Source organism: Phasianus colchicus, chromosome 12 (assembly GCF_987193195.1).
Source record: "Phasianus colchicus chromosome 12, bPhaCol1.hap1.1, whole genome shotgun sequence".
Lineage (NCBI taxonomy): Eukaryota > Metazoa > Chordata > Aves > Galliformes > Phasianidae > Phasianus > Phasianus colchicus.
In genome coordinates, this window is record NC_143447.1 from 1219323 (window position 1) to 1246586 (window position 27264).

At 49.0% G+C, this 27264-nt stretch overlaps 1 protein-coding gene across 2 annotated transcripts; it reads left to right on the forward strand.

The window, feature by feature from the left end:
* LOC116244485 (mucosa-associated lymphoid tissue lymphoma translocation protein 1-like) lies at window positions 1-27264 on the forward strand. 2 transcript variants are annotated; one of them, XM_031616167.2, is made up of 15 exons: window positions 1-926; window positions 1883-1971; window positions 2723-2841; window positions 3140-3293; window positions 3985-4205; window positions 5447-5543; window positions 8663-8689; window positions 9489-9692; window positions 14453-14630; window positions 18004-18078; window positions 18685-18812; window positions 19080-19211; window positions 19353-19504; window positions 23847-23972; window positions 25375-27264. In XM_031616167.2, the coding sequence occupies exons 2-15, from the start codon at window positions 1962-1964 to the stop codon at window positions 25690-25692; spliced, it is 1941 nt and encodes a 646-aa protein (XP_031472027.2). In that variant the 5' UTR covers window positions 1-926; window positions 1883-1961; the 3' UTR covers window positions 25693-27264. The 2 variants fall into 2 exon arrangements, with proteins under 2 accessions (XP_031472027.2, XP_031472028.2); XM_031616168.2 differs by having other exon boundaries at window positions 2-926; window positions 3985-4163.

Sequence of the window (27264 nt, forward strand, 5' to 3'; positions counted from 1 at the left end):
GTCTGTTCTTATATAGGCCACTGCAGATCTCACATCATCTTCCTCGTCCATTGCGTACCTACTCCAACACCATCCTTCCTTCTACAAGAAAGGGCAGCTAGCCCTGATGTGGATGTGCCATAGAGCCACATAGCAAAATTAAATGTAATGCTGGAGAACTCTTATCATTTCATTGCTCCAGACACACTTACGGCCTCATTTGAGATGCTGGTGGCAGAGGATACTTTGCCTTTTGTGCTCTGCAGATGGAAGTCACAGAGCAGTGATAATGAATCCTTACATTCGCTGCTGTGTTGTTTCTAAAATCACACCCTGCGCGTGAGCGTAATTCATTTCATTAAGCTGTAGCTCCAGAAGGGCTCAAAGGATCTCTCATCCTGGCATAAAGGACTGTTTGTGATAGAAATCTGACAGCACAAGTGTTCTGCTCCCAGAAGACCTCTCTGAAATTAACTCCTAAATCAGTTGGCTGCCTTACTAATGAATCCTCAGACCCATTTCCGCATCCGGTGAGGGAGATTTCAGGAACCAGGGGAGTGATTTCACACTTCTCCTTCATACCACAAAGGTTAAGTTTGGGCTTTGAGTAGAAAATCAAATGACTCGGAGCATGCAGTTAAGGCCTGCTCCAGAGCTTATGGTGCTGCTCCAGCAGCTGGGCTGCCTGAGCAGGCTGTCCCCAGCTGTCACCCTTCTGCCATCCCAAAGGGGCTTGTGCAACCTTGGGGCGGGCTGGCCCTGAGCCACTTCCCCTGCAGCCCTCGTGATGCCCAGCCCAGCTGGCAGGGGATTTCTCTGCGGAAGCAGCCTGACAGGTTGTCACCACCTCGGCCTGGGGCTCACCTCACTTCTCCCAGCTAAGGGAAAGGGGACAACACAGCTGGGGCTCCACCATGAGCCTTGGAGCTTCAGCCCCACGGACAGAGGTGAGCGATAAGGCTGAAGGTGAGGGATGAAGGGAAGGGATGGGGAGGAAGGTGGCTGTGGGGATGGGCATGGGAGCAAAGGTAGTCATGGGGATGGGTGGGGGCACCCACAGGGACACCGGTCAGGACTCCTGTGGGTATGAGAATGAGGACACCCACAGGGATAGCGGTGAGGATGCTTATGAGCATGGGGGTGAGGACGGCCGTGGGGATGAGGTGAGGACAGCCACAGAGGCGACCGTGAGGACAGCTGTGGGGACGGAGCGATGACCCTTGAGGGAATGAGGTAGGGACAGCATTGGGACAGCGCCCGGAACAGCCGCGGGGCTACAGGGGCGAGGCTGCCATCGGGCCGCGTTACGGACACCCGCAGGCACGGGGCCGAGGACGCTCAGGGCAGCGGCAGGGGCGGGCACGCCGGCGCTCCGCGGAGCAGGCCCTGCTCGGCCGCACGGGCGGCCCCGGCCCCGGGCGGAGGCGCCGCGCCGTTTCGCTTTCGGAGCGGGGCGACGGGGCGGGCCCGGCGGCACGGAAGTGCGGTGCTGAGCGCCCGCGGGGCCTTCCCCGGGCGGCAGGGCCGACGGCAGGTGAGTCCGGGCGCCGTCCCCGGGCCCGAGGGGGAGACGTCCGAGCGGCCCCGGGGACGAGCCGGAAGAGCTCGGGGCCCGCGGCCGGGCGAGCCCCGGTGAGCGCCTCCGCCTCTCCGCAGGGGCCGCGGGCTCCCGGGGAGCCGGAGCCCGGCGCTGCCCCCCGAGGACGGCGGCTCCCCGCAGGCGACCATGGCGGCCCGCAGCCGCCTCCGCCGCCGCCAGGTGAGAGCCCCGCGGCGCGGCCCGGCCCGGGGCGGCCGCCGAGGGAGCGGGGAGAGCGGGCCGCTCGGGCTCCGCCACGCTGCCCGGGGCCCGGGCGGGCCGGGGGCTCCTCACGATTCCCGGCCGCCGCTTTCTCCTCCGCAGGTGCTCGGCGGGGCCGGGAGCCGCCGGCTGAGGGCGGCCGGGGCGAGCGAGGCACGGCGGCCGGAGCGCCGGTAGAGCGATGCAGACAGGTGAGCCGGGGCGGGCTATTGGTTCTCGTGGTGCTCGTCCGGCTCTCGCTGCTCGGCGGCTCTCGGTGAGCCGTGCGGGAGGGCGAGCCTGGCGTGTCGGCAGCGGCGGTGCGCGGAAGGAGCAAGAGCGACCCGACCCGACTGGGGACGTACGTGCTCGTCCCGGCGTACTCGGCGCTGGTGAGGCCGTATCTCCCGTGCTGTGATCAGTGTTGCTCACCTCACTGCCAGAAGGACATCGAGGGCCTGCAGAGCGTCCAGAGAAGAGCAACGAAGCTGTGAGGGGTCTGGAGCACAAGTGTTATGGGGAGCTGGGATGGGTCAGTGTGGAGGAGGCTCACGGGAGACCTCATCGCTCTCTGTAACTCCCTGAAGGGAGGTTTCGGAGAGATGGGGGTTGGCCTCTGCTCCCAAGTGAGAGGATGAGAGGTGATGGCCATAGGTTGCACCAGGGGGAGTTCAGGTTGGATATTAGGAAAAATGTATTCTCTGAAAGAGCAGTGGTGCGTTGGAACAGGCCGCCCAGGGAGGTGGTGGAGTCACCATCCCTGGAGGTTCAGGAACTGTGGAGATGTAGTACTTAGAGATGTGGTTTAGTGGGAGATATTGATGGTAGGTGGATGGTTGGACCAGATGATCTTCGAGGTCTTTCCAAACCTTAATGATTCTATGATTTTGTGACCTGTTCAGTGCCACCCGAGCGGTGTCCATCTCTTGCTTGTGTTGCAAACCCACACCTGTTTCCCAACAGCCATTGTGATCACCGAGCAGCCGGTCTCTGTCTCCGTTCCTGTTGGATACTCCTTCACTCTGCACTGCAGAGCTGAGGCCCACACCTCACTGCAGTACCAGTGGTTTTGTCAGTGCCAGGTAATGTTGTGAGCAGGGGTGACTTTCCTCATTGCATTGGGCCAGCTCTATGCCCTACAGTGAGATGAGCTGGCCCTCAGTGAGCAGTGCAGGTGGGCAGTGGGAGGCTGGAAGAGAATAGAGGAGATGTGGTAGTACAGATGTGCTTGCCAAGGGTTTCCACTGGTTCCTTCTCCCCATATCGTTGTGAGGATGTGACACAACCAGCTTTTCCTGCCTTTAAAGGAGCTTGCTGGTGCCTTCTGCTACCAGCAGTGATGGGGGGACTTGCTGCCTACCACCTGTGTTTTCCCTGTAGTCTGTCCGCTACCAGATTCCTGGTGCCACCAAGCAAGACTTGCCCATCACTGCACAGCAGACCCAACTCTACACTTGCAGAATTAATGACCTCTACAGAAATGTGATCTTCTCTGACTGGGTGAAGGTGGAGGTTCATCCATGCATTGCCAGAGGTACAAACATGTCTTCTAGTTTTGCTCTGTTCTCTGCTTTGCACAGACATTGCTGGATATCACACCAGTGGTCCTTTGTGGTTTCTGGGGCATTGTGTCCTCCAAGCTCAAGTCATTATATGGGAGAACTGCTCCAGTGATGTGGATCTAAGCAAAACCACTGTGTCTGTGCTCCAGGTATTTCAGGTCCCTGTCATGATCCTGGTGACCCCAGCTTGTATTTACCCTCTTGCCCTATTGACCACTCACCGTGGGTTTACCAGAGGGAAGTTATACTGGGTGTTTGCTGCTAGGTGTTTTCATAGGGCAGAGAGACTGGATGAGGCAGTCCGGCTATTTCAAAGCTGGGCAAAGTAACTTAGGGTGTGCCTGACCTCGGCATGTTGGCTGCACCCTTAGCAAGAAAGAGTTAGCATCGACAAAAGTCAAGGCACCTTTAGGACTGGGAAGCAAGAGGCAGTGCTTTGTTGTGTCATATACTGTCATATATTGCTCTCAAGGATTCCCTGCTCCTGAGGCAGAAAGGTATATTGGTTACACTGTGAGCACAGCCATCCTTTGGAATGGCATCTCCTGTGTGGGTGGAAAAAGTTTACTTCTCAGTCAAAGCACATGAACCTGCACAGAAAAAAAGAATTATTGTTTTCTGTCCTCATGAAGGGAGTGCTAATTCCTTGCCTCTGCTTCACAGGACTGCTCCCTCAGCTCTGGCAAGGAGAACCAGTCATCATTCTCAACCCCACTGAGCAGAAGGTGGAAGCTGGAAAACCACTACAGCTGCAGTGTGCTGCCGTTGGGGTCCCAGCCCCCAGCTACCAGTGGTACCGAAACGGGAACCTGCTGGAACACCAGAAGAAAAAAAAACTCTGGGTAACATTACCTCGGGATGGTTCAGAAACTTTGGCTACTGAGGTGGGTGATGGGAGAAGCCCAATGGGATGGTGTGCATGAGAGAGCTTCAGAAGCCTTGGAGAGACTGCTGAAAATTTTATGCTGTTGTTGTCCTCAATATTAGGATGACACAGTCCTTCAGTCTAGCTCTTATCTGTGTGCAGAGGCTCAGGAATGCTTTGATCTGCGTGATCAGGTGAATGCCAGCAGAAAGCTGTCTCTCCTTGTCTGTCTTCCTGCTCTCTTCAGCCCTGGAGAAAGAGCCTTGTGCTCAGCCATTTCCCTGCACTGCATAGATCCCCCCTGTTGCTTTGATAGCCCTGACTGAAGGACTGGGGTTGAAGAGGGAATACATTTTATGGGCTGCTTTAAAAGCTGTGGATGTTTCTCTAGGAAATAAGAGATTCACAGATGTGCCAGCATTAAGGGCTCTCAGCAGGCCTCTCATACCTTCTTGTAGCAGCACAAGAGCTATTGTATGCATATGCAAGGTGGTGTGGGTGTGAAGTGATGAAGCTGCGAATGGTGTGCGCCTGCAGGAAAGCTAGAAGGAAAAACAGTTATTCACAGCAGGAGAGAGTCATGGAGTTAGCAAAAGGTCTGATTTTATGGTGGTTCATTGGCTGAGTGCAAGTCAGCACTGTCTTCTTGTTGCAAGAAAGGCAGTTTTCTTTCTGGGATGTTACTTGAAGGGCAATAAAGGCAAGAGAGCCAAGCTCTTCTCAGATGGTGTTATGAGGGACCATGGTCTCAAACAGCACTTTTCCCAGGGAAGCTCAGCCTGATGACTAGGAAAAGATTCTTCCTTTGGGGGTGGATGGTGCAGCAGTGGAGTATGTACCCAGAAAGGCAGTGAGATCTCTGTCATCAGAGATTTTCAAGACCTGTCTTGACAAAGCTGCAGCTCGCTTAACACAGCTGTGGCTTTAGTTCCTCTCTGAGTAGAAGGCTGGGCTGGAGAAGCACGGAAGTCTTTGCAGGCCAGCACTGCTGGGGTTCTTGAGCTCCTTCAGGAGGGTTGGATACAGATGGGAAACATACTACATGATAGAAATCTAGAAAATGTCACCCAGGAGGAAAATTGGGAACCTTCTGGTGTTGGCCACATGCTGTCCTGCTTGTGTCTGCAGGGGCAGAATATGGCTGTGACACAGTTTCAGGGCTGGTGGATAAAGAAAGGAGAGCATTTGGGCAGAGCACTTTTGCTCTTTAGAAGAAAACTGTCACCATAAATAATGTAATTTAACTTTTGATCTGTCTAGATCACCCACACCAAAGTCAGTGACTCTGGCACGTATCTCTGCTGTGCCTCCAACAGCCATGGAGAGCACTGGACCAACGCAGTGGACATTCGCATAGGTGAGCAGAGCTAAACCATGTCTGCTTTGCAGCAAATCATCTTTTGGAGTGAAAGAGAATTAGACAATTTTAGTGAACTTGCATGGAGATACCAAGCTGGTAGATGAAGTGCTGAGATGTTATCCTAGGGCTCAGTTTGTGCAGGGGAAACTGGGCTCAGGGTTGTGGGATTAGAAGAGCTAGAACACATTGCCCTCCCCAGCTTGAACAGACTTAGTAACAAGAAAAAAAGAAAACCACTGGTTTTAAAGACCGCTTTTGCAGGGAGGCAAATGTGAGAGTGGAGTGGGGCTCTCAGAGATGCAGGAGTGTCCTGGCAGTCCTGCAGCAGCTGTCATGGGAGCAGCTTTCAGAGCACAAATTCACACCCTGGATATACTGGATGATCTCAGCAGAGCTGCACGTGTACCCCTGAGTTGGGGACACAGGCATCAGTCAGCACCATGATAAATGTGATTCCTTGATAACAGAGTTCAGAAATAGTGAGGGAAGCAGCATGTGCAAAAGAAAAAAAACCCCAGCAGTCTGTCCACCAGACTGCAGTGCAGCTGAGAGGCTGTGCTCTCAGATGCTCATTGCAGCTTTTCTTGCCATGTCAAGTTACTGATTTAATAGATTCCCCAACAAGGTGTAGCAGGGTCCTTCATTAAGGTGAATTTACAGCCTCACTGAGTTGAAGTGATGTGCTCAGTTGCATCGTGCTGGAGAGGATGGTGTTTATTTTGGGAAAGTTCAGGTCCATTGGGCTGGCAGCCCAGGGCTGATACTGCGTGTGCTGTGCAACCTGATGGATCCTGGGGAGAAGATGGATCCCGGGAGCCTTGGGCATGCTCTGCCTCCGATGTGACAGCTACTTTGGCTGTGTGCCTTTGCGGTGCTATGAGACGAGTGTAGCTTTGTGGGCTCTTTACTCCACCTAGAGAATTTTCTATGTCATAAGCTTTTCATCTAATGTTTTTCACTGGCATTAAAATCTCTCCAGAGTGCAAATTGGTTCTCTATAATCTGAGAGCCCTATGTACTCTCCTTGCCTCTTTGCAACTTGCAAAGCAGTGCCCAGGAGTAACAGACAGCATGAACAGGTTGGGTTGGTTTCCAGATGTTATGATTGGATAGCTTTAAAATGAGACAAGCAGCTCTTTCAGAGATAGAAAAAAGACAAACAGGTTTGTTCTGGTGGCTTTCCAGGCATTCCTGGAACTGCAGCACCTAGACTGTCACAAACCCATGGGGCCAGATGGGATCCACTTGAGGGTGCTGAGGGAGCTATTGGAAGTGCTCATAAAGCTGCTTTGGAATGTCTATCAGCAATCCTGGTCAACGGGGGAGCTTCCAGGACACAGGAGACTGCCAGTGTGACTCCCATCTACTAGATGGGTTGGAAAGAAGATTTGGGAAATTGCAGATCTGTCAGTCTGACCTCAGTATGGGGAAGGTCATGGAGCAGATCATATTGAATGTGATCACTCAGCATGTGCGGGACTGAATGCAAGTGTGGTAATCCAAGTTGGGAGAGTGTTGATGGGTGTGAGGGCAGGAAGGCCCTACAGAGGGAAATGGACAAACTGCATCAAGGGGCTGAGGCCAATGGGATGAATTTGAACAAAACTACATACCAGATCCTGCACTTTGGTCACAAGCCCATGCATCGGTACAGGCTGGCAAGCTGTGCAGAGAAAAAGGATCTGGAGGTGTTAGTCAAGAGCCATGTGAACATGTGCAAGTGGAGTGCCCAGCTGGGCAAGAAGGCAAATGGCATCTTGGCTTGTATCAGAAATAGCACAGCCAGCAGGAACAGGGAGGTGATTGTCCCTCTGTTTGGCACCGGTGAGGCTGCATCTCCAGTGTTTGTATTTGGGCACTTCACTGCCAGAAAGACATTGAGGTCCTGAAGCATGTCCAGAGAAGGGCAATGGAGCAGTGAGGTGTCTGGAGGGGAGGAAGCTCAGGGGAGACCTTATCACTCCCTACAACACCCTGAGAGAAGCTTGTGGCAAGGTGGAGATCAGCCTCTTTTCCTGGGTAACAGTGATAGGATGAGAGGTAATAGCCTTAAATGACACCAGGGAAGGCTCATGTTAGATATTAAGAAAAATTTCTTCTCTGAACATGCTGCCCAGGGAAGTGGTGGAGTCACCATCCCTGGAGGTTTTCAGGAACTGTGGACATGTGGCACTGAGGGACTTGGTTTAGTGGCCATGGTGGAAATGGCTCCACAGTTAGACTAGATGATCTCAGAGGTCTTTTCCAACCTTAAAGATTCTGTGATTCTTCAATTAGCAGTACAGTCATTACTGTGTATTCAGATACTAAAGGTCTTCCGACCTGTAAGATTTACACAATTAAAATATGCCCTTACTTTTTTTTTTTATATAAGTTTCAGGCTTTTCACTGAGCTGGAGTTATTTTTATAATAGGAAAATCTGTATCTATCATGGTAATTATGATTTTCAGAGGCTTCATGCTGGGAACGCTCAGAGGTGGGATTCCTGCATGGATGCCCTGCTGCTCTTCAGCAGGGCAACTAATGGAGTTCACAGATGTGAACTCCATGTTTGGAGTGGCCTTTCTGAGCTGGAACAGCTGAAATTCAGGAGAAGGCAAACTAGGGTGTTGAAGGTGCTAGGAATATTATCACCACCAAGAACAAACAGTAGGTTTCCTTCCTGCTCATAGGGAGTAGCTCTCTATTTTGAAGCTTATGTTGACTGAGTTTCTTTGTGGAATCATTCTGTTTCCCCTGCCTGCCCTTTCTCCCAGCTCTGTTTCTTAGCCTCTTGCACATAGTCACTCTTCTCTCCAGCATGCCCTGGCCTTCATCCCCAACCACTTGCTGTCCCCCTTAGCTGCCAAAATGGGATTTCAGATAAATCCCAAAGGCCCACGCAGGTAGGCTCCTCAAATGAGCAGACTGTAGGGTTAACAAGGAAGCGGCAAAAAACATGCTTGAGGAACAGCCTGTTTTACTTTTGCAGTTGCAGAAGGGATGCAGATGCACTGTGTGATCCAGCTTTGCATTGCCAGGGGCCATGGGACCAGGTTCCAGACCTGCCATGGGAGCTGGCACAGGGATGCTGCATGCTGGGCACAGACTTATCATTCCCCTCGTTCTTTTCCAGGCACCTGTTGCTCTGAGAAGTTTTTTGGTGAGTACTGTCTTTTCTTGAGAAATTATTCCCTTAATTAAAAGTCAAGCTCCATAATAGATAGGAGGGGAGGGCATTGATGCGTTTTTCCTGCCCAGGCCATTTCAAGCTTTTATGATAATGCTGCCACAGGCTCTTTGCTTTCTGGAGCAGATCTGTAAGGCACAGGATGAGTCTTGTACCCTGCCAAGACCTCATCTGTCTCACCGTGTGGAGTAAGATTATTCCTAATGAGTAACCCAGCCTCAGCCTCCACGCCTGCCAAATGACAATGAAGTCTGCTTTGCACAACACCTTTTCCTTCTTTGAAATACCTTCTTGGACCAGAGCAGAGCTCCTTGCCCCCAAAGCTGCTGAAACCCATGAAATCTGATTTTCCCACACAGGTAGCTGGCGGTTAAAATGAAAGCAGGAGATGGAGTTTCTTTCCTTTCTCCCTTGGGGAAAGGTACTTCTGAAGATAGCTCGGAGCTTTCCCCTACCAGGCACCACCAGTACGTGAGATAAACATGACAGGACTTGTGCCAGAAATTGTCAGTAGCGCTGATTGTCCGCTGCTCCTGGAGTTTTGCTTTCCAAGTGGAAACTTTTCAGATCTTTCTTTCAAAATGATGCTTTGTGTATTTTATTCAAGTGTTGAAAAAGCTGAGGGCTTTCTGGAGGGTGCTGCAGGCTTGTGACAGGTCTAACCTTCCTTCCTAAAAGTGAGAAAGGAATTCCCCTGTCCTCATGCCAACCAAAGGAAGTTAGACCTTGCTACCTGCTGAGCATTTACAACTTTGTCACTTGTTTTTGTTAGCTACAGGCAAGCTAGCACTTTTAGTGGGCAACAACCATTACCAGCATCATCCAAACCTGATGGCTCCCGTCACAGATGTGTTTGAGCTGAGTCTTCTTCTGAAGCAGCTGGGCTTCCAAGTTGTCTCTCTCCTGGACCTGAACAAGGCTGAGATGGTGGCAGCAGTCAGTCGGTTCCTACAGCTCCTGGAGAAAGGAGTCTATGGTAAGGCAGCAGTTTATGTACAGGTGGCAGCAGTCAGAGAAAGGGAGGAGCGGAGATTTGGCAATTTCCCTAACAGCTATTGTATTAAAATAAATATAATAAATAAATTAGGAGCTCTGCTAACCTACTTTTCTTTATGTGGGTTAGGGTATCCCTGCAGCACAGTCTGCAGTGGTGCCAGGCTTGGCAGAAATCCCAGGTAAACACCATTCAATTTGGGCCAGGTTACATGCAGGCAAAATAGGTTTTTCTCCATCATGTGGCTAACCTGACTCGATTAGCATGGCTTTGTGCTTGCGCTTTGGGAAGCCAGTGCGTCTGATAGTGAATGGGAGAGGGTGTTTACGTTTTTCCTTAGATGACAAAATTTAGGAGGTTGGTTGTGGATTGCCCCATGCACTCCTTTGTCAGACAGGAGCTCCTTTTGATCTCTGATTGGCTACAGCTGGCCAGAATTTGCTTATTTCTCATTCCTGATATTTGAGCCTCTGACAGGCTTTTTGCAGAAGCACATATTCCCAGCTGCAGACAGGTGGCTTTTGTGGTTTAACTTCTTGGGGAAGTGTTCCATAAACAAAAAACCAAAGAGCTGATCTTGTGGGTCTTAAAGCAGGTGTTCAGATTTTCGTGGTGAAAGTAGCTTCCTTGAGATTTCTGAGATTCTTCCAGCATGATGGATACTCCAAAAACACTTGGCAGATGTTTGCTGAGTTTTGGTAGTTTTTTTTTGTGCTTTGAAACATCAGCATGAGGCACAGCCTGCTTTGAGCAGTGCTTATCTTCACCATCCTCTCAGCTGAGTGGTGTACCAAGGGATTGAGGCAGCAAAAGTCAACACAGGGCCAATTTCAGTGCTTGCTGTGAGGTTAGGAATTGTGCAATGAATAGAGATGAGGCCCTGAGTGAAACACTGCAAAGCTCCCTCATTCCCAGAGGCACTGACTCACCCAGGGAGGCTGAGTTGGCAGGGAAAGGCAGCAGGCAGTGGTTGCTGCTCCAGCCCTGTGTCATCTGACAACAGCATATTCCTGTGACTTCACTTTCAGATTCCTTTTCTGGTTGCTCTCTGAAACCCCCTTGCATCTCAGGTTTTGTCTCCTCTCCTGAGCCAGAGTATTCCCTGGGGAGCTGCTGTGCTTTTTACATGTCTGTGTAAGGCGCTGCCGTTCCTGCCTTGTATGTGTAGTGCCTGAAGACCAAATGGTGTTGTTTTTTTTCCCATGGTAATTTCCCTGTTTTCATAAGCAGTGGAGAGAAAAAAGATTGGGAAATGGCAAACCATTCATGCTGTCATGCCTTATTTAAACTTCCAGTGCTTTTCTGCTTTTGTGGCCATTGATCCTTCCTGGCAAAATTGATTTTGTGCACTGGCAAGGAAAACATAAACAGCTGAGCTACTGAACCCTGATAAGCCTCAAGTGTTTGCTTGGCATAGCCTGCCTTAAATAGTGATTTTCTTTACAGCTTTCTAAGCTGAGCAGTCTGTTATTTGGAGGCAGTGAACCTTGGCATGGGCCAGTCCCAGCACTGTGATCAAGTGGAAGATGTTTGCTGTAATTGGGTGGCATCCAGACTTAGGGTGGAGTGTTGGGTCTGTCTGCTTGCTGATTGCCCCAGGTCTTCTGAATGATGCTGCCTCTCACTGATTCATCTTCTAGCATTTTTTCACCTGTTTTCTTTGCATGAGATTGAAAGAGCCAGGTGAAGCACAAATCCTTGAAATTAACTTATCTTTTTATTAGAAATGCATGCTTAGAGGAAGCCAGCAACTCCTTCTAAACACTGTATGTCCATTTTTTTCAAGGCAGTAGCTCCAGGATAAACACCTAAAGCTGACTGAGAGAGTCAGTTTTGACATAGCTCACACAGATGGTGGTGAGACAGTAGCGTGTTGCTCCATGTCTTATGGCCTTTACTGATGAAGAGAATTGGGCTTTGTTGTCCCGTTAATTGCCTAATTGCCCTTCCAGCAGCTGTAGGCTGTTATTAGATCCCCCTTTCACCTCCACATCACCAGCCCAGCCCCTTTTTCCAGGCCCTGGAGCCCAACAACTGAATAGTTTCTACTGGACTTTTTTTTGCTTCTTGAGCTGAGTCTTCTTGAGCTGAGTCCAGTCCCTAAAACTGGACATAGGACATAAGTGGGGTCTCTTTAGGGTCAGTGGTGGTGCTGGCAACTTCCCTTGCTCTGCCAGTCCCATGTCTCCTAAGGTAGCTCTGTTCCCAGGTGCTGGCTCATCTTTAGCAGGGTGGCTGCTGTGTTTCCTTTTCCTTATCTCTAGCGTTACTGTTCAGCCAGTGCTCATTCCCAGCCAAAATGTTGCCTGGTGTTAACCCGTCTGAGTGCAGGACTTTACGCTTTTTGTTATTCAACCTCATCACAGGTTTCTCAAGCTCAGAGCAAAAAAAAGAATTAATTTCAGGCAGAATGGTATTGCATGCCTGGATGTTTGAGGTGATCCAAGGCCTTCTGAGATTCACTGCAGTGGCTCATCTGGCTGTTTTTTCTCCAGCTCTCCTCTTACAAAAGGTGCAGTGCATTTTGAAGGACCTAAACATCCCCTGAATAATCTAATTATACAGTCCTCAGACAAACAAGAAATGTCCCCAGCTGTTACTCCAGGCATCCTAAAAAGTCCTGAGTCAAAAATGTCGGAAATGCAACAAAAGCAAAAACTTACAAGGGAAATACTAGGAACATGCCGTCATGCGTTAATTAAGCTGCATGTTGACATTTCCTGTATTATAAACAGTGCCTGGAGCTTCCCCTTTTTAATTTGGTACTTGGAAGCCTGTCTCTGATCAGCAGTTTTTGACTCACAAGATGTGGGCAGAGTGTTGAAATGTAACTTGGGAAAAAAAACCGAAACGCCTTTTCCCCTCTGGGCAAAATGTTGACAATCCTGTTCAGGAAGAGCAATTCAGTCCAGAAGAGATTTGCAGCAGAGTTGTTCAGCTCATGTGAAGTTCCTGTCTTTCTGTTTGAACTGTGGCTTAAATAGCACAGGGAGCATTCAGAGGTACAAAACGAGGCCCCCAAAGTTAAGAGATTTGATAATTTAATGATTCTTTGTGGGTTTTTCTGTAATATTTCAGTTCTTTCCAAGTGTCAGTGATGTTGTTAGGTATAGGATGTCATCACCTCTGTTATAAGTACAGAAATGGGGTCAGAGAGACAAAAGCCAGATGCGCTTGACTATTTTAAGGTCCAAACTTGAAAGACCTGTATCTGATTTTTCCATAGTTCTTCCCATTTTATACTCTTCTATATTCTCAGAGGAGGCGTTTGTGGCTTTGATTTGCTAGTTATGAAAGTTTAAAACTTGTGCAAATGTGAGCCCTCTGTTTCTGGCTGTTGATCACTAAGAAGAGGAGCCCAAACCTCGTGGGCGCCTGTGAAAACAGCCATTTGAGTAACTTTCCATTGTCCCCTGAGAACGGAAACTCAAGATGACTTTAGGCCTCATTTACTATGAGGTCATGGTTTCACTTCATGGGATGAGGTCATGCTTTCAGTCCTTCAGCTTCTGTCCCATTCACAGCAGAGATCAAAGTGAGTTTCTTGCAAACTACAGGGGCAGGGAGAGTGGAAGAAAATAAAGGAGAGATTATTCAATGAAGCATGGGCTTTGGCAGTGAATCTGGCTTAAGAATTTCTTCTACTTCTGCCTTGTAGCCTTTTGTTCCCGTTTCTGACCTCTCATTCTTTTCTATACCTCAATTGCGGTAGTGCAACTGCTTGCATCACCTCACAGAACTATTTTTAACAGATTTCAGTTCCCCGACTTGTCTTTCAGCAGCATCCCCCAAGCAGTTCTATCAATGCTGGGAAACCAACACACAGCTTGTTTTTGGGAAGCTACTGGCCACCTAGGGATTCTCGTGCAGAAGGAAAGCCCTTCACTGAACGCATGTGTAGGAGTTGGAGAAGCACCAGCTTTGGTCATGCCATGCTCATCTCTGCTGATCTTTCCAGCATGGATGTTCCCATGTTGCTGTCTCTTGTGAAGGTAGAAACCACTGTTACGTTTCTTCTGCTCCTAAACAAAATTGACATGGGATGTTGGACTTGCCACCGACATTTGGATGAGTCTGTCTCTTCTCCTACCTTACAGAGCTAGTATCTGTTTTGAGGTTTTGGAGCACACAGTCCACATGTTCTGCACATCTCTCATATCTCTCTGTTTTTTTCAGTCTCATTTTTCACTGTCTCATAGATGTATAAATACTAGCAGACCTTTGGAAACCAAAGAATATTTCCCATCATCTGAGCCTCTGTGAGTCTGTCCCGAACTAGGTAGCTGAGAAGCTTCTTCTTTAAAAGGTTGTTAAAGTATTGTTGGTCAGGGTGAAATGCTTTGTCTATTGTCACATTCTTGCAAAGAGATCATTTTTTTTTGCCAAATATTTGTTCAGAGGTGGTATTCAGCCTGGCCAAGCCTGGATGTTGTTGCACAAATGATTATGGGTTAGCAAACCTATAAGCCCAGTGACTTTGATGTCTCCTAAAGAGCTGCTGGAAACCACAAATACAGGAGAGCCTCTCAGGGCTGCTGCCTGCTCCACTAAAGGGCATGGATTTGAAAAAATCCATATCTTTGAGGTCAGGGTAGCTCAAGTTGTCTGCCTGGAAGTGCTCCTAGTGTAACTGTCCCAAGCCAGTACCCCTAAAGGGCAGGAGGTGGGAGATGGTTGTGGAGAGCTGGCTACAGACCTGCAGGCTTGCATTATGACTCATCTTCTCCTCTCCATGTTCCCAGCTATATTCTACTATGCCGGGCATGGGTATGAACATCTGGGGAGGAACTACATGGTCCCTGTTGATGCTCCACAAGTGTACGCCCCTGAGAACTGCATCAGCGTGCAGAGGATACTTCAGAAGATGCAGCAGCAGCAGACAGCCTTGAACCTGATCCTGCTGGACACCTGCAGGAAATGGTAGGGTGCTCTTCCCCCTTCCTCACTGGGACAGGCAGAGCATGGCATTTCAAGGGGTTGGGGAAACAGCTGCCAGCTTCATCCTCCCTTCAGCAATGGGTTCCTGCACAACTATGTGAGACATTCTTATGGATTTTCAAGAGCACGTCCTCTGTTGCACTGGCAAGGTCTCTGTGAAAGGTTATCCGTCTGTGTCATGAAATCAGCAAGGCTGTCAGGTTTTGTAGGATCTCCTGGGAAGCCCAGTTGATCACATGTTAGATACAGCTTTGTAAGCATCAGATCCAGGCTGAGATGTGCTAGGGAGAAGGGAGATGAAAAATCCTGCAAAATGCAAGCTATTTGAGCAGGTCGCCTGGAGTGTTGTCTGTGTTTTTGTTACCATCTCAGTGAGAAGAGTGCAACACGACAGGAAAAATATTTCAAGCCATGCTACTTGGTTTTATTTTTCTAAAGGCTTCTGAAGTTGCACTGTGAAGTGGGACCAAGGCTGCTGTTGAGGGTAGGGATCAGCTTTTCCTCTCTCAGTGTGGAAAGCCCATCATCATCCCTTGACCTGCAGTTTTCCATCCTGCAAGCTTGTGAGCTGCAAAAAATTATTAGTTGCCCATTTTCAACAGAGGCAGTTAGGCTTATCCAGTAGAAGTTGTTATCGTTTCATTTATTTGGGGCTCCTGAGAGGGGCTTCCTATTCTCCTTACAGGACAGGAAGAATCTGGAGGCTGAAGGAAGAAAATTCTCCCTCTTCTTTCTGTGGTTTTGCACTGAGCAATGGAAGGACAACTTTTGATACCACTGCCTTGAAAGAGCTGCCAGGCCCATCAAAGACTCTTTGGCATTTTTTAGCTGCAGAGGTGGAAACACTAGCTTTGAATAGCTTACAAGCTATTCTAAGTTGCACTGAGAGTTACCCTGCCTTCTGCAGCTCTGAACTGTAAACAGTGACGGAGCTTGCTGTCCTTTGATACCTGCCCCAAATGCCTCATAGCGAAGCATCACTGTGCTCCCTCTGCAGCTCACTGCTGCTGCCTGGAGGAGAGAGCTTTGCTTACCTGTCCCAAGGCTGCTGAGAGCCCTTGCTGAGCGGAGCTGCTGAATCATCAGCACAGCTCCTACCAGATCTGGTGGCAGAGGTTAGCCCAGGAACTTGTCCAGATGTCAAATGTTGCGCCTGAAAATAGCAGGGCAGTATGTGATGGAGAGGCAGCTTTGCTATGTGGAGGCTGCCCTGGGAATTCTAACATGAGCAGCGACAATCTACGAAATAGTTCTGAGCTGATCCTCCTTCCTTGGTGTTGCTGGCCATTTATGTGCTTGGTGAATTTTACTGCACTTTGGGAGCAGGGTGTGATGTGAGAACTGCTCTGATGTTATGTGGCTGTTTTTCTCTCTTCCTCCCCCAGTCTCACACTTTTTCAATCCCCTTTCCCACAGCAAGCACAGCACTTTGTGCAGTAGGTGTTATCATTAGGCACACAGCAGATAGCTGTGGAGGCTCCCCGCTTGGGCTTGTTTTTCTCAAGAAGTCACTGCTTCAACTCAGCAAAGCCTTTGGATTTCATAGTCATATGTGTTCACACAACACCCAGTAAAACAAGACTCCTGGGGCCTCTTTTCCCAATGCCAATTTTGTTAAATTGCTGTTGTGAATTGCAGATGGCTGTTGCTTTTCCATGGCTTGCCCAGCCGTGCATAGACCAGGAGGAGCAGTGTGTGTGCTAAGGAGGATTTCACAGCAAGTATCTCTTCGCCCCATATGTTAGCATCAGAAATACCAAGGAGATGAGAAAGGCCTGGCTCCTTTGCCAAGTGGTAGCAGATGTTCAGCTTCAGCACAGGAGGAATCAGGGACATGGTGTATCATGTATATATCATGGTTATATCATGTATAACCTAGTGCATTCATGTGCTGATTTTGGGAGGATGCGATTGCCTCTTCCAGGAATTCCCTGATTTATGAGGGCTTCTGGTTGTGCTGCTTAGGGCAGGAAAAGGACACCATCTTCTGTCTGGGATGCAGATGAGAACTGAACTGCATGAATGCAGTCTGAATGAACCTTTACTGGAGCTCTGCCATGCTCTCTGGTATCAGACATCTCCTTGCCTTTGGTCATGGTCTGGAAACGCCCTGCTGAACTTTTTCTAGGGCAGGGGACTGTGGACAGTACTTCCACTGCACGCACTAGATGGCTTTACTGGTGCCATCACAAAAGGTTTGCACCAACCTCTGTCTGTCCAGCCTCAGATCACTGTCTCCAGCATGCAGACAACAGTACCTCAGCTTATTTGGGGATTGGATCTCTTATTTCTTCTTGGACCTGGAATTCCAGATTTCTACATTCATTTAGGAACATCTAAGGGGCAGATAAATCTCTCTGTTCACTATTTATATTTAGATGCATGTTTCCTTTCCAACATTTTCTCTTCTTATGATCTTTAGAAAATTTACACAAGCCAAATTAATGCTGCCGTTAAACATCTTCTCCAGATGGTTGCACCAGTAGTAGGTAACTTTCTGGGTGCTGGCAATGCAGTGATCCCTTCTGCTCTTCTTAGTGTGCCAACATCAGCCCCAGCAAGCTATTCTGGCATTGAATAGCACTGACCACCTCTGTGCTCTTTTCTATTTGCGATCAGGAACATATCCATATTACTGGTATAGGTCTCCTACCTCAGGGGCAACCAGTCCCAACATGTTCTCCAGTCTGTCTGGAGTCAGATTTGCTTCTAGGCAAGGCTTGCCATGAGTGTTACCATGATATCTGCTTTGTGGAAACCAGGACTATCACTTCTCATATACCCAACCTTGGAAATAACAGGTCATCATCTAGGTGCTCACTGAGCTAGATCTAGACAAGGGTGTCAAAACCAATACTGAGCTCTGAGATTGCATATAGTGATCCATGTGGCCATGTATCAGCTTTGATTTCCTGGAGCACAAGGTATATGCATGGGCTAAAAGAGAGCTGTGGGGCACCCCATAGCTTTGGGACAGGCAGTCAAGCTGTAGCCACAAGCTGTGCTTCTGTGCGCACCTCCGAGTCCCTTGAATTTGTGAAAAATTAGCCTCAGGAAGGGGGAGGCAAGGTTGCACCCACAGCTCTAGGTTCGTATGCTGCGTAGAGAGCAGATCACTGGTGCAGATAGGTCAGAGGTGGCCCTAGCTGCTCATTTCTCCCTGGTTTTGTGTTCTTGGGATTCCTAGCTTTAGTCTGTTGCTGCCCTACTAACACCAGCATTTATTTTTTATATGAAGGCTGTTCTTATTGCCATCCACAGGAGGTTAATTTCATGGAGCACACTGGCTCTGCACTCCAGGCATGCTCTGATAAATGCTCTCAGTACTGACTGGTATCTTCATCTCCTTTTACAGGTACAACCCAGAGTGTGCCCTCTCCCAGGTACAGCCGCTGGAGCCTTGGGGAAATACTGTTTATGGCTATGCCACGTAAGTGTGTTTTGCTGTGTCCACACTATGACACAGGAAAAAATACTGGCTATTTGCACAACTTCATGCTTGGAGACTTTTAAAGGCTTGAGAATGCCTTTCTCATGTTTCCTCCATTTTTCCTCCATCTCTCACCCTTTTATCTCTAGTATTTCCTGTTCAGACACTTCTTTTTTTCCTCCTAATATTGCCAGAGGCAGCTGTTCATCAGTTATAGGGTACTTGTGAAGGTGACATCAGCTTCTGTGATCTCCTTTCCCAGGCTTGAACCTGATTCCCAAAGTATGTGTGCCACAAGCATGACATCTGGAACCTCCTGAGATGAGGATGAGCTTACTGCTCCAACTCTAATTCCGTTCAGCTGCTGTCACCCACTGAGGCTGGCAGAAGAGGCAATGCTCTCCTCCTCTGACCCCTTTCTCTACTTTTTTCCCATCCTATTCACTTCCCACCTTCTCCTGAGCTAATATCAAGCACTTTGCAACATTGCATAAGAGGCTAATTCACGCTCAGCTGGCACAGCCTGAATAAAGTCAGCAAGCCCTGACTCACCCCCAGGACTTCCTCCCATCTCAGAAAGGTAAAGACAAGTTGTTCCCCTTGCAGGAGCGAAGATGCAGAAGCCTATGAGTTGCAGGATGGGGAGTTCAGCTCTGGAATCTTCATGAAATATTTGAAGAAACATATTTTGCAGGAGAAGAAAGTCACACACATGCTGGAGGATGTATTAGAAGGTAAAGGAGTGGTTTGTACCCGAGCTAGATATGTATTTCCCTAGCAGGGATGAGAAAAAATATTAGCAGAAACCAAATCCTAGCAAGGAAGAGAGGGAAGATCAGCACCCCCACTCTTCCTCCCCAGAAATGAAGTTGCAGACTGTACCCCATGCAAGGTTTTAGTGACCTGGCAGCATGAACCAGTATGTTGATGTAGGGTCTGAAAGGCAAGTGGTAAATAAGGAACATGGGGTGACACTTGTGCCACTGAAATGTCTTCTCCAGACCTTGGCCGGGATCCCGTGGTCACTGGGAAGCAAGTGATGGAGATCAAGCACACTCTGAAGGAAGCCCGTTCCCTGACGGACCCCATCTGCCCCATGGGAGCAGCCGCAGAGCACTGGGGATGCAGCCACGGTGAGCTGTGTGGGGAGCAGCCAGGCAAGGCAGGAGGGAGCAGGGGGACCCCGTGCCCCTCACAGGCACCACCCTGCAGGGAGATGGCAGCGGGACCCCCACAGGAGCCGACCTCTCACCCTGCTCTGCTTTCCCTTGCAGAGCCCCCAAGTGAAACAGTGACGTTCCCCTGTGGGGTGCAGGCAGAGCTTCGCTTCCACCGGCTTTTCTCCAACGTGCTGTCTGTCTGCGCCAAGCTGCAGGACCTCCCGGTGCACATCACTGATGCACAGCTCATGCTCCGCCAGCCCACTGTGAGTCCTTTGTGGGAGGATGCTGGGCCTGTTCCCTCGATTCCCCCTGCAGCAGCAAAGGGAGGGGAATTATAGTGAGCCTGAGGGCTGAACTTGCAAAAGGATCCCCTTCACTCTTAATGCTATCACTGCCTTTCTGCAAGTGCTCTGTGCCTTATAAATGCTCCCTCCACATCTCAGTGGCCTGCCTTGCTTCTAATGCATTATGAAAAGGATTTAGTACTGGTTTCAGTGCCTTTAACCAGTTATTTCTCAGGCTGCTTTCTGACCTGCCTGATGAATTATTGCATTTAATCTGATTGAGATGAAAAGCCTGTCCGTTTTCTGTGTTTGGAAGCAGATCTGGCTTTTTGAATGATGCTGTTTTAACCCACTATTATAAAATAACTCCATGCAACAGTACATCCTTTGCATTTGTTCTGTGTTGAGCCGTACCAACTTCTGTGAATCTTTCCTGTAAGAGCTCTAGTGGCCTCTGCACTGTCTCTAAGGATTTAATCCTCTTTGCTACTCCTTTTTGCTAATAATCTTCCTTGTTTTCTGTAGTCCCTTTGCTGAAGGACAGCATGACTGTCACTGGATCTTTTTGCCCTTGTTGCTCGTGGAGGGATGCTGCCCTCAGATACCTTACTGTCACTGGCGTGGAACTGTGCGTCCAGCAGAGGTCTGGAGCCTGATCCTACCTGCCACCAAGCCAAAACATCATTTCTCCTTGTGAGCTCCCTTAACATGCATGAAAATTGTGTGCATGTGTGTGCACATCTTCTTCACAGCAGCGCTTGTGGGAAGGGGACACCCCTATGCTCGCTTCTCCATCCAGGGCTGGCACAGGAGAAAGTCGGGGCAGACCAGAAAGGGATCCGGGAGAGCAGGTGGGATCGATCCCCCGTCCTTGTCCTTTTCCTTTTCCTCAGCAGTGATAGCCCACACTGACCTCCAGTGGTGTGTGCTGACATGGCAGCACATCCTGACTGGGTTGCAATTGGTCTGCCCCATTAGACACCCACAGCAAGGCTACCTTACCCATCTTCGGGACCAAACCAGAGATGCAAGGATGTCTGTAGGAGGGCACCTGGCTCCTGTATGTTTTAAGCCCCATGGAATGAGCCCAGGGAAATATTTGGTTGAGGAAATGGCAGTTTTTGCATTTGCCATGTTCTGCCTACAAAAGTGGAGAGCCTGGGCTTGCAGTAAGGCTTGTCAGAGATAATCACAATGGTGTTTTCTAGCATTGGTCCATTTTCTTTAATTTTGTAGTGCTGGTGTTCTCTCCCATCCCTCATCTTGAATTTTCATTTGACAGACAATGTTCTCAGAGAGAAATACTATTTTATTATATAAGTTGAAATGAATTATGCGGAGATCTAAGGCATCCCCATTTTTTAATCTGTACTATCTGAATGTCTACTTTCTGTGTTGGATCTCCATATTCTGAAATCAAATCACTTGCTCCGGAGCTGTTTGACCTAATGGCCTCCCCAGTCACATTCCTCCATTTTGTAGAATCACTGAGTTTGGAAAAGACCTCTAAGATCATCTAGTCCAACTATCAACTCCATCCCCACCATGGCCACTAAACTGTGTCCCTCAGTGCCACATATCCACAGTTCTTGAACACCTCTAGGGACAGTGACTCCACCACATCCCTGTGCAGATACATGTGGATAACAAGTTGCTGTCAACAAAGGAGCTTTGAATCACACGTGTCAAGACTTTAATTGATTCCTCGAGATGTGGTCAGTCCTTGCCCAGATAACTGTCTTGAAGGTCACTGATTTCAAGAGGTGGTTTTTTTTGTTTTTTTGTTTGTTTGTTTGTTTTTTTGTGAGTGTCAGCCCTGGAGAGATGAAAGGTCCAGGAGAACTGATGGGTTTTCAAGGATCCCCCTCTTGGCTCAGATATCCCAGTGAACAGGAAAGCAGGCAAAGACAGAGGGAGGCCTGCATGAGTGTTCTGGGAGCTTCTAATTGATCTCAGACATACACAAGTCTGTGGGACCTGACAGGATGCACCCTCAAGTGCTGAAGAAGCCAGCAGATGTCACTGTGAGACTGCTTTCTGTCATGGCAGCCAGGACAGGTACCTGAACTTGGGCAGGAGAGACCTGAGAGTGGCCAACGAAGGGCTTGCAGCATCTCTTCTACAAGGAGAGGCTGAGAGAGCTGACTTCAGACTGGAGAAGGGGAGGCTCAGGGGAATCTAATCTATGTCCATAAACGCCTGCAGGGTCCTGTAAAGTGGCACAGCAGTACAGGGTGCTGAAAGACAGGATTGGATTTTAGAAAGATGCAGTCTAATGGCAAGGCTGTTACTTAACAGATGCAATGTCTGGACATGGACAGAAGTAAGCAATAGTTATGCTGTGCATAATGGGGGAAACAGCTGGGTCATTGTGGTCAGTCCACAGCCACTGGTGCAACCAAAGCAGGGCAGAAAACTCTGCTGAGGTTACAAACAAGAGCTCCCAGATGAGTGTGAGCTCTCCTCAGTGTTGCTGAGGCTGAAGCACTGAGTTTGGGACTGTTTCCTTCCCATGTCTGTGCCAGAGAGATGCAGCACATCTCTTTGGGATATTCAGCTCTTGGGACTGGATTGGTACCATTCAGGGACACTATGTGGTTAACCCAATCCAGATTCCTGGTGCTGTCTGGCTTCCCATGCACCATGTTTTATGTTGTAATGGAGTATTACTATATTCATGTTAGTCACACCCATAATGTTGAATTTTTCTTGGGATGAAAATAGGGCATCACAGTCCAATTGCAAACCAATAAACAGACACTCAGGAGAAGAGTGTAGTGTGCTAGAACAGATCTGAGCATCCCTGCCCTGCTGGAACCAAGCTGTGATGTTAATCTCTGAAGGTTCACAGTGGCTGGTAATGCAGTTGCAAAAGGAGGCACTTAGAAGTCACCTGACACATCAATGTCAACTGCACATCAGTGCCTGCAAGGAGAAAGAAGGGGACACAGCCCACTCCAGCTTCAACAGGCCTTCCTAATGCTACTGAAAGTACAAGCACCACCTTTAACTCAAAGAGTTGGTGATTTTCCTGTTGCAGAGGCTGACTGCATGCTTATCCTGTCCTCACCTAAGTGCATACTGCAGCGCAAGGTCAGCAGTATCGGGTGAGATTGAGCTAGCTGGGTGCTGTAGGAGCACTCTGCTCCCTTTTGCAGGCCTCCTGCTGAAGCTTTGCGTCAGTGGCATCCAGGATTACATCCTTTGTGCTTCTGTTTTGTCTGCAGGTTTAGTTTAACCCAGCTGCTGGGCTCAGCATAGCAGTGTCCGTTTGGGATTTGGAGCAGATACCTGATGCAATGAGTCAAGCAAGGAGAGGACAGGAGAGGGCAGTGTTTGTTTGCAGAAAGTGTTCTGCATTGCAGTCTGTCTCCCATTTCAGTTCAGGCTGGCCAAAGGCTCCCTTTGCAGGACAGCTGCTCCACCCCCTATGAGCTGTGTCCGCCCTTTGTTGGCACATCCACCTCCCTTTTTGCCAGGTCCATTTTCTGCCCTGATCTATCCTAGATGCTTTCCAGTTTTTCTTACCAGTAACAAGTTGCCAGTTGTGGAGATGGAATTTGACTTTGCTTTATACAGTAATAAATGCTTTTCTTCAGCCTGCCTCCCACCAATGGACCTGCTGGATCAGCAGCAGTGTGGGACAACCGACTTTTACTCCCATTCTTCCAGCCTTGCAGGCAAAGGTGACTCTCATGTCTGCAAATCCCAGCATTTAGGATCCAGCATTTTAGCTTCCACTGCCAATATTCTTCTGGCCAGAAACAGATTACTTTGGCCTTCTGCAAGCAGCAGTTCAGGGGATGTTCCTGGAGACAAATGTTACTGATGAGGATCTTAGAGAGAGGGAACTGTTCTGGAGAAATTTGAGTAATTAGGCAGGAAATGACAGTTCTGTAAATGGCAGGGGCTAACTCATTACCCAGCACAACTCAGATCTCCCTCCATCTGTGCCCTTGGGAAGCTCTTTACTCCCTCCTCCACAGGCCTCTTACACTACAGGTCATTGTGATACTGGCTTTTGCTGCTATCTATATCACTGGAAATCCCATAATAGAGATTTCCTGCCCTCAGAGGGTGTTCAGCTAGGTTTTGCCACTGATCTACTTGAGATAAGTTTGTAAAATCTGTATTCCTGCTGCTTGCGCTCTGTAGTATTTCAGTTAGAGTATACCACATTGCCACCAGACCAAGTGTCAAGAGCACAGGCCAGCCCCAGGCACTGCTGTGTAGAGAAGCAGCATGTTTGATGGGCAGCTGTGTCTCCATGCCCAGGCAGATGCTGAGATTTCCTAACATTTCCTTTGTTTTCCTGATCTAGGAAGTGGATGATGTTGCCAATCTGGAAGAGAACCACCCAGACCAAATGGATTCTCTGCTCACCTCTGTTTACAAGCAGGAGGAACTGGATTGCATCTTCCAACTCTGTGGACTACAGAAAATTCAGGTAGAGTATACAGTACAGTTTCCTGCAGCCTCACAGAAGCAGTACTTCCCACTGCTGCTGGCTGTCCCCCTCTGACCATATAACTCTTGGCTCCATGCAGAAGATGCCCAGCATCTGGGGTGTCAGCGTCATGCCCAGATTGATGTTAGCAGAGCTTGTTGGTGGGCACAAAAGCTTGCTTTTCTCTTGTTTCGCTCTCCATTTCCAGTGCCTGGCCAGAGAGACTGTTCCTTGCCTGTGGCAGCCTCAGAGAGGTCAGAGTAGCCCAAATGTTGTGGATGAAGGATGTCTCACTAAGCACTCTGCTTGCCTGAGAGATGGACTTGAACTTGAGTGGCAGGAGGGATTATTTCCTGCTGTCAGAGTGGTACTACTGAGTTTGAGCCAGACTGCCTCCTTGGCACTTTTCAAAAGACTATTTAAAGACCACGTGAGAGGCATTATTACTGGTTCCCTGGCTTGGTTCTTCCGGCAAGTCCTTTCTCTGCAAATAGCAGCATGCACCTTGTTTCTCCCTTAGTTTTTTCTCCTCTAGCACCCAGACAGTGGGTCTTGCCAGATGCTTATCTGCAGGGCTCCACACAGGCTCACCCTGAACATTGCTCTCAAGCTGCTGTGTGGATCTGCCTACAGCAAGCAGCATTAGCCCGGTAGGATACATGCCTCAGCGTATGACAGCTCTTTCAGCACTTGATTGTTTCTGGAGTTCTTTCCTTGAACCCTTCCCAAGCTTTTAAATGCTGATATGAGAGCTGGACCCTGTTGCCTGCCAGGCATGTAGGAAAAATCTCCTTTGTGTTGCATGAGCCATCTCCCTGCTTTGTACAGCCAGGCATCTTGGGCACAGCCCCATGCTAAGGCTCCATATTCAGGGGGGTGGCTACCACAAGCCTGTTATTTTCCGAATCTTTCACCATGTATTATAAAGATAGACTGCAAATGGATCCTTGCAGAGTGCTGCTGTTTGGAACTGTCATTTTTTTTGTACTGAGGCATATGTGCTTTAAGTGGTTCGCATCCGTGCCCTTGCATGCCTTCCTCTTGTGTGTGCAGTGCTGTGCTTTGGCAAGGATGGACGTGATGACCAGGGTGGATGTCATGGCATTCCCTCTGCCCCAAGGCCTCGGTGCTCTCAGTGACCTATTCAGTGAGGTCTCCAGTGAGGTGGCCTGATATCAGGACAAGTCCTGAAATCCAGAAACTGTGGCTCAGGCCTGTAGATGCCATAAATGTACATAGCAGCTCACTTCCTGAGGCAGCAGCACTGCCCTGGCATACCACAGCATGGGGCTGTGAGCCTTCAGAATGGCAGCTGAGCCTGTCGGGTGTTCTGATGGAGCAAAAAGCTCTGCTTCAGCTCTTCTGCCCAATTCACTTTGTGTCCTTCATTCTTTCCTTCCAGATGGATGTGGTCCTGCAGTTGGATTTGCATTACACCCAGCTGAGCACAAAGCAGAGGACTTGTGAAAGCCTGCAGAAAATCCTCCCAAAATTGCTGCTGGGGCAGTTTTTCACCCAAAGGAACTACACCCGGCCCAGCTATGACAGCACTCCAGCCTGGGCAGACCCCGGTGGGGCCCTGAGGACAGGCACTGGCCGCAGCTTGCCCAGCAGCAACCCCTCCAAGTCCAGCAGTGAGCCGGAGGAGAATGATGAGCGCAGCATGAGCGAGCTCTGCTCAGCCCTGCTGCAGGCTGGCCCAGGGCAGGAGCACCCCTGACTCCTTGAGCTGGCATGCACAGCCTTCAGATGTTAACGCAGCAGAACTGAGCTGCTTTCCAGGCTTAGCGATCACCCTGTCCAAATGAAATTTCTGCAGACATCACCAAGGCGTTGTCTGGCAGAGGACCTGGCCTCTCGACAAGTCATAATATTGGCAGGTGGCACCCACCAGTGCTTATATCAAGGGCACAGGCTGATACTTTCTGTAAATCAGGGTTTGCTAGGCAAGTGCCTGAAAGCAGGATTTGCGGCATTAACTGTGTTGAGAAACCCACAAACACTACAGTCCTGCAGTACAGCACAGGCACCGTCTGAAAATCAGTGCAACTACTGATTGTTACCACTTGTACAAAGGACGTAAGGAGTGACCAAGGGACCCAGATCAGACTGGGTCAGTGTGTAAGCTTTCCCCTGGGGTTGCACGGGAGTTTTCCCTCCTTGCAAGTCCTGCCTGTGTCAAAGCAGGTTTTAAATTATGTGTTTATGTATTTCTACTGAATGTATTTATACTTGGGGTAAGAAAATTGCTTGCTCGTAAAAGCAAGCATGCCCCTTCTAGTCTGTTACACAGGGCATAAGGTGGAGTTAGATCCTGTGTGGTCTTGAGTTCCTCTGACATAGAATCCCCTATATGTAGGGGACGGAAAAGGCTAGGGTGAAGGAGGAAAAACATCAAAAAAAAATCATTATTAGTGCAACTGTTTTTTCCAAAGTGCCTGCCTCAATGTGCATTCACTGCAGGCAACTCAAAGCACTACCTTCTGTAGAGAACCAGCCGTCCTGGGAGAGCCGTGGGTGAGGAGGGCCAGCCTGAGCAGCTGCGGTCCCCTCCCTGCCTGCCCCTCTGATTGTTGCCGAGTAGTGGTTTCGGCAGAGCTCTGCAGGGGAGGGCAGTCCAACAGTGCAAAGGAGGCCAGTGACCCCATTGAGGTGTGGGATCTCTATCCTACATCTTGAAGGTCAAAGACTCCTTGAGAAGTCAAGGTTGGTGGGATGGGGAAAGTTCCTGAGTTCTAAAAGAGGGATGGAGTGAATGTTTTGTAAGTTTTGGTTCTTCTTCAGCAGTGTGTCTGTCCACAGCAGGGACTGTCTATTGCAGCATGGAAAAATATGAAATGCTCCTTCCAGATAAACCATCCTACAAATGCTGGAAGCCAGTCCAAAGAGAACAGAGGAGGCTTTTATTCTCAGAGTGAGTAGAGCCAGGAGAAAGAAGAGAGGCCCCATCTGTCTGAAGCTGAGAAAGTCTCCTAAAGAAAAAAGTAAAGCTCCAAAAAAATAATAATACAGGATGTAGTTTAAATTAGATGGACTGATAGAGAAACCAAACCAGAAAATAATAAACTAATTGAAGGGAGAACCGAAGATTAAATCAACACCAGCAGAAACTTAAGACAGGTCAGTGGGAATTGTTGTGCAGGCATTTGGGAGGGATTTTACCTATCCTTCTGTACTACTGGGGCAAAACATGTCCCTGGCTCTTACAGTAAGTGTCATCTCCTGTAATTAGTAATCTAATTTATAGCAAGACTGTATTTTTTCTAAATAAAACACTACTGGTGTTTTTGGA

What these genes read in the sequence shown, in the direction of transcription:
- LOC116244485 (XM_031616167.2), top strand. An exon ending in ACTGTTTATGGCTATGCCAC is followed by an intron (nt 18,079 to 18,684) that starts GTAAGTGTGTTT and finishes TTCCCCTTGCAG; the next exon opens with GAGCGAAGATGCAGAAGCCT. An exon ending in TCATGCTCCGCCAGCCCACT is followed by an intron (nt 19,505 to 23,846) that starts GTGAGTCCTTTG and finishes TTCCTGATCTAG; the next exon opens with GAAGTGGATGATGTTGCCAA.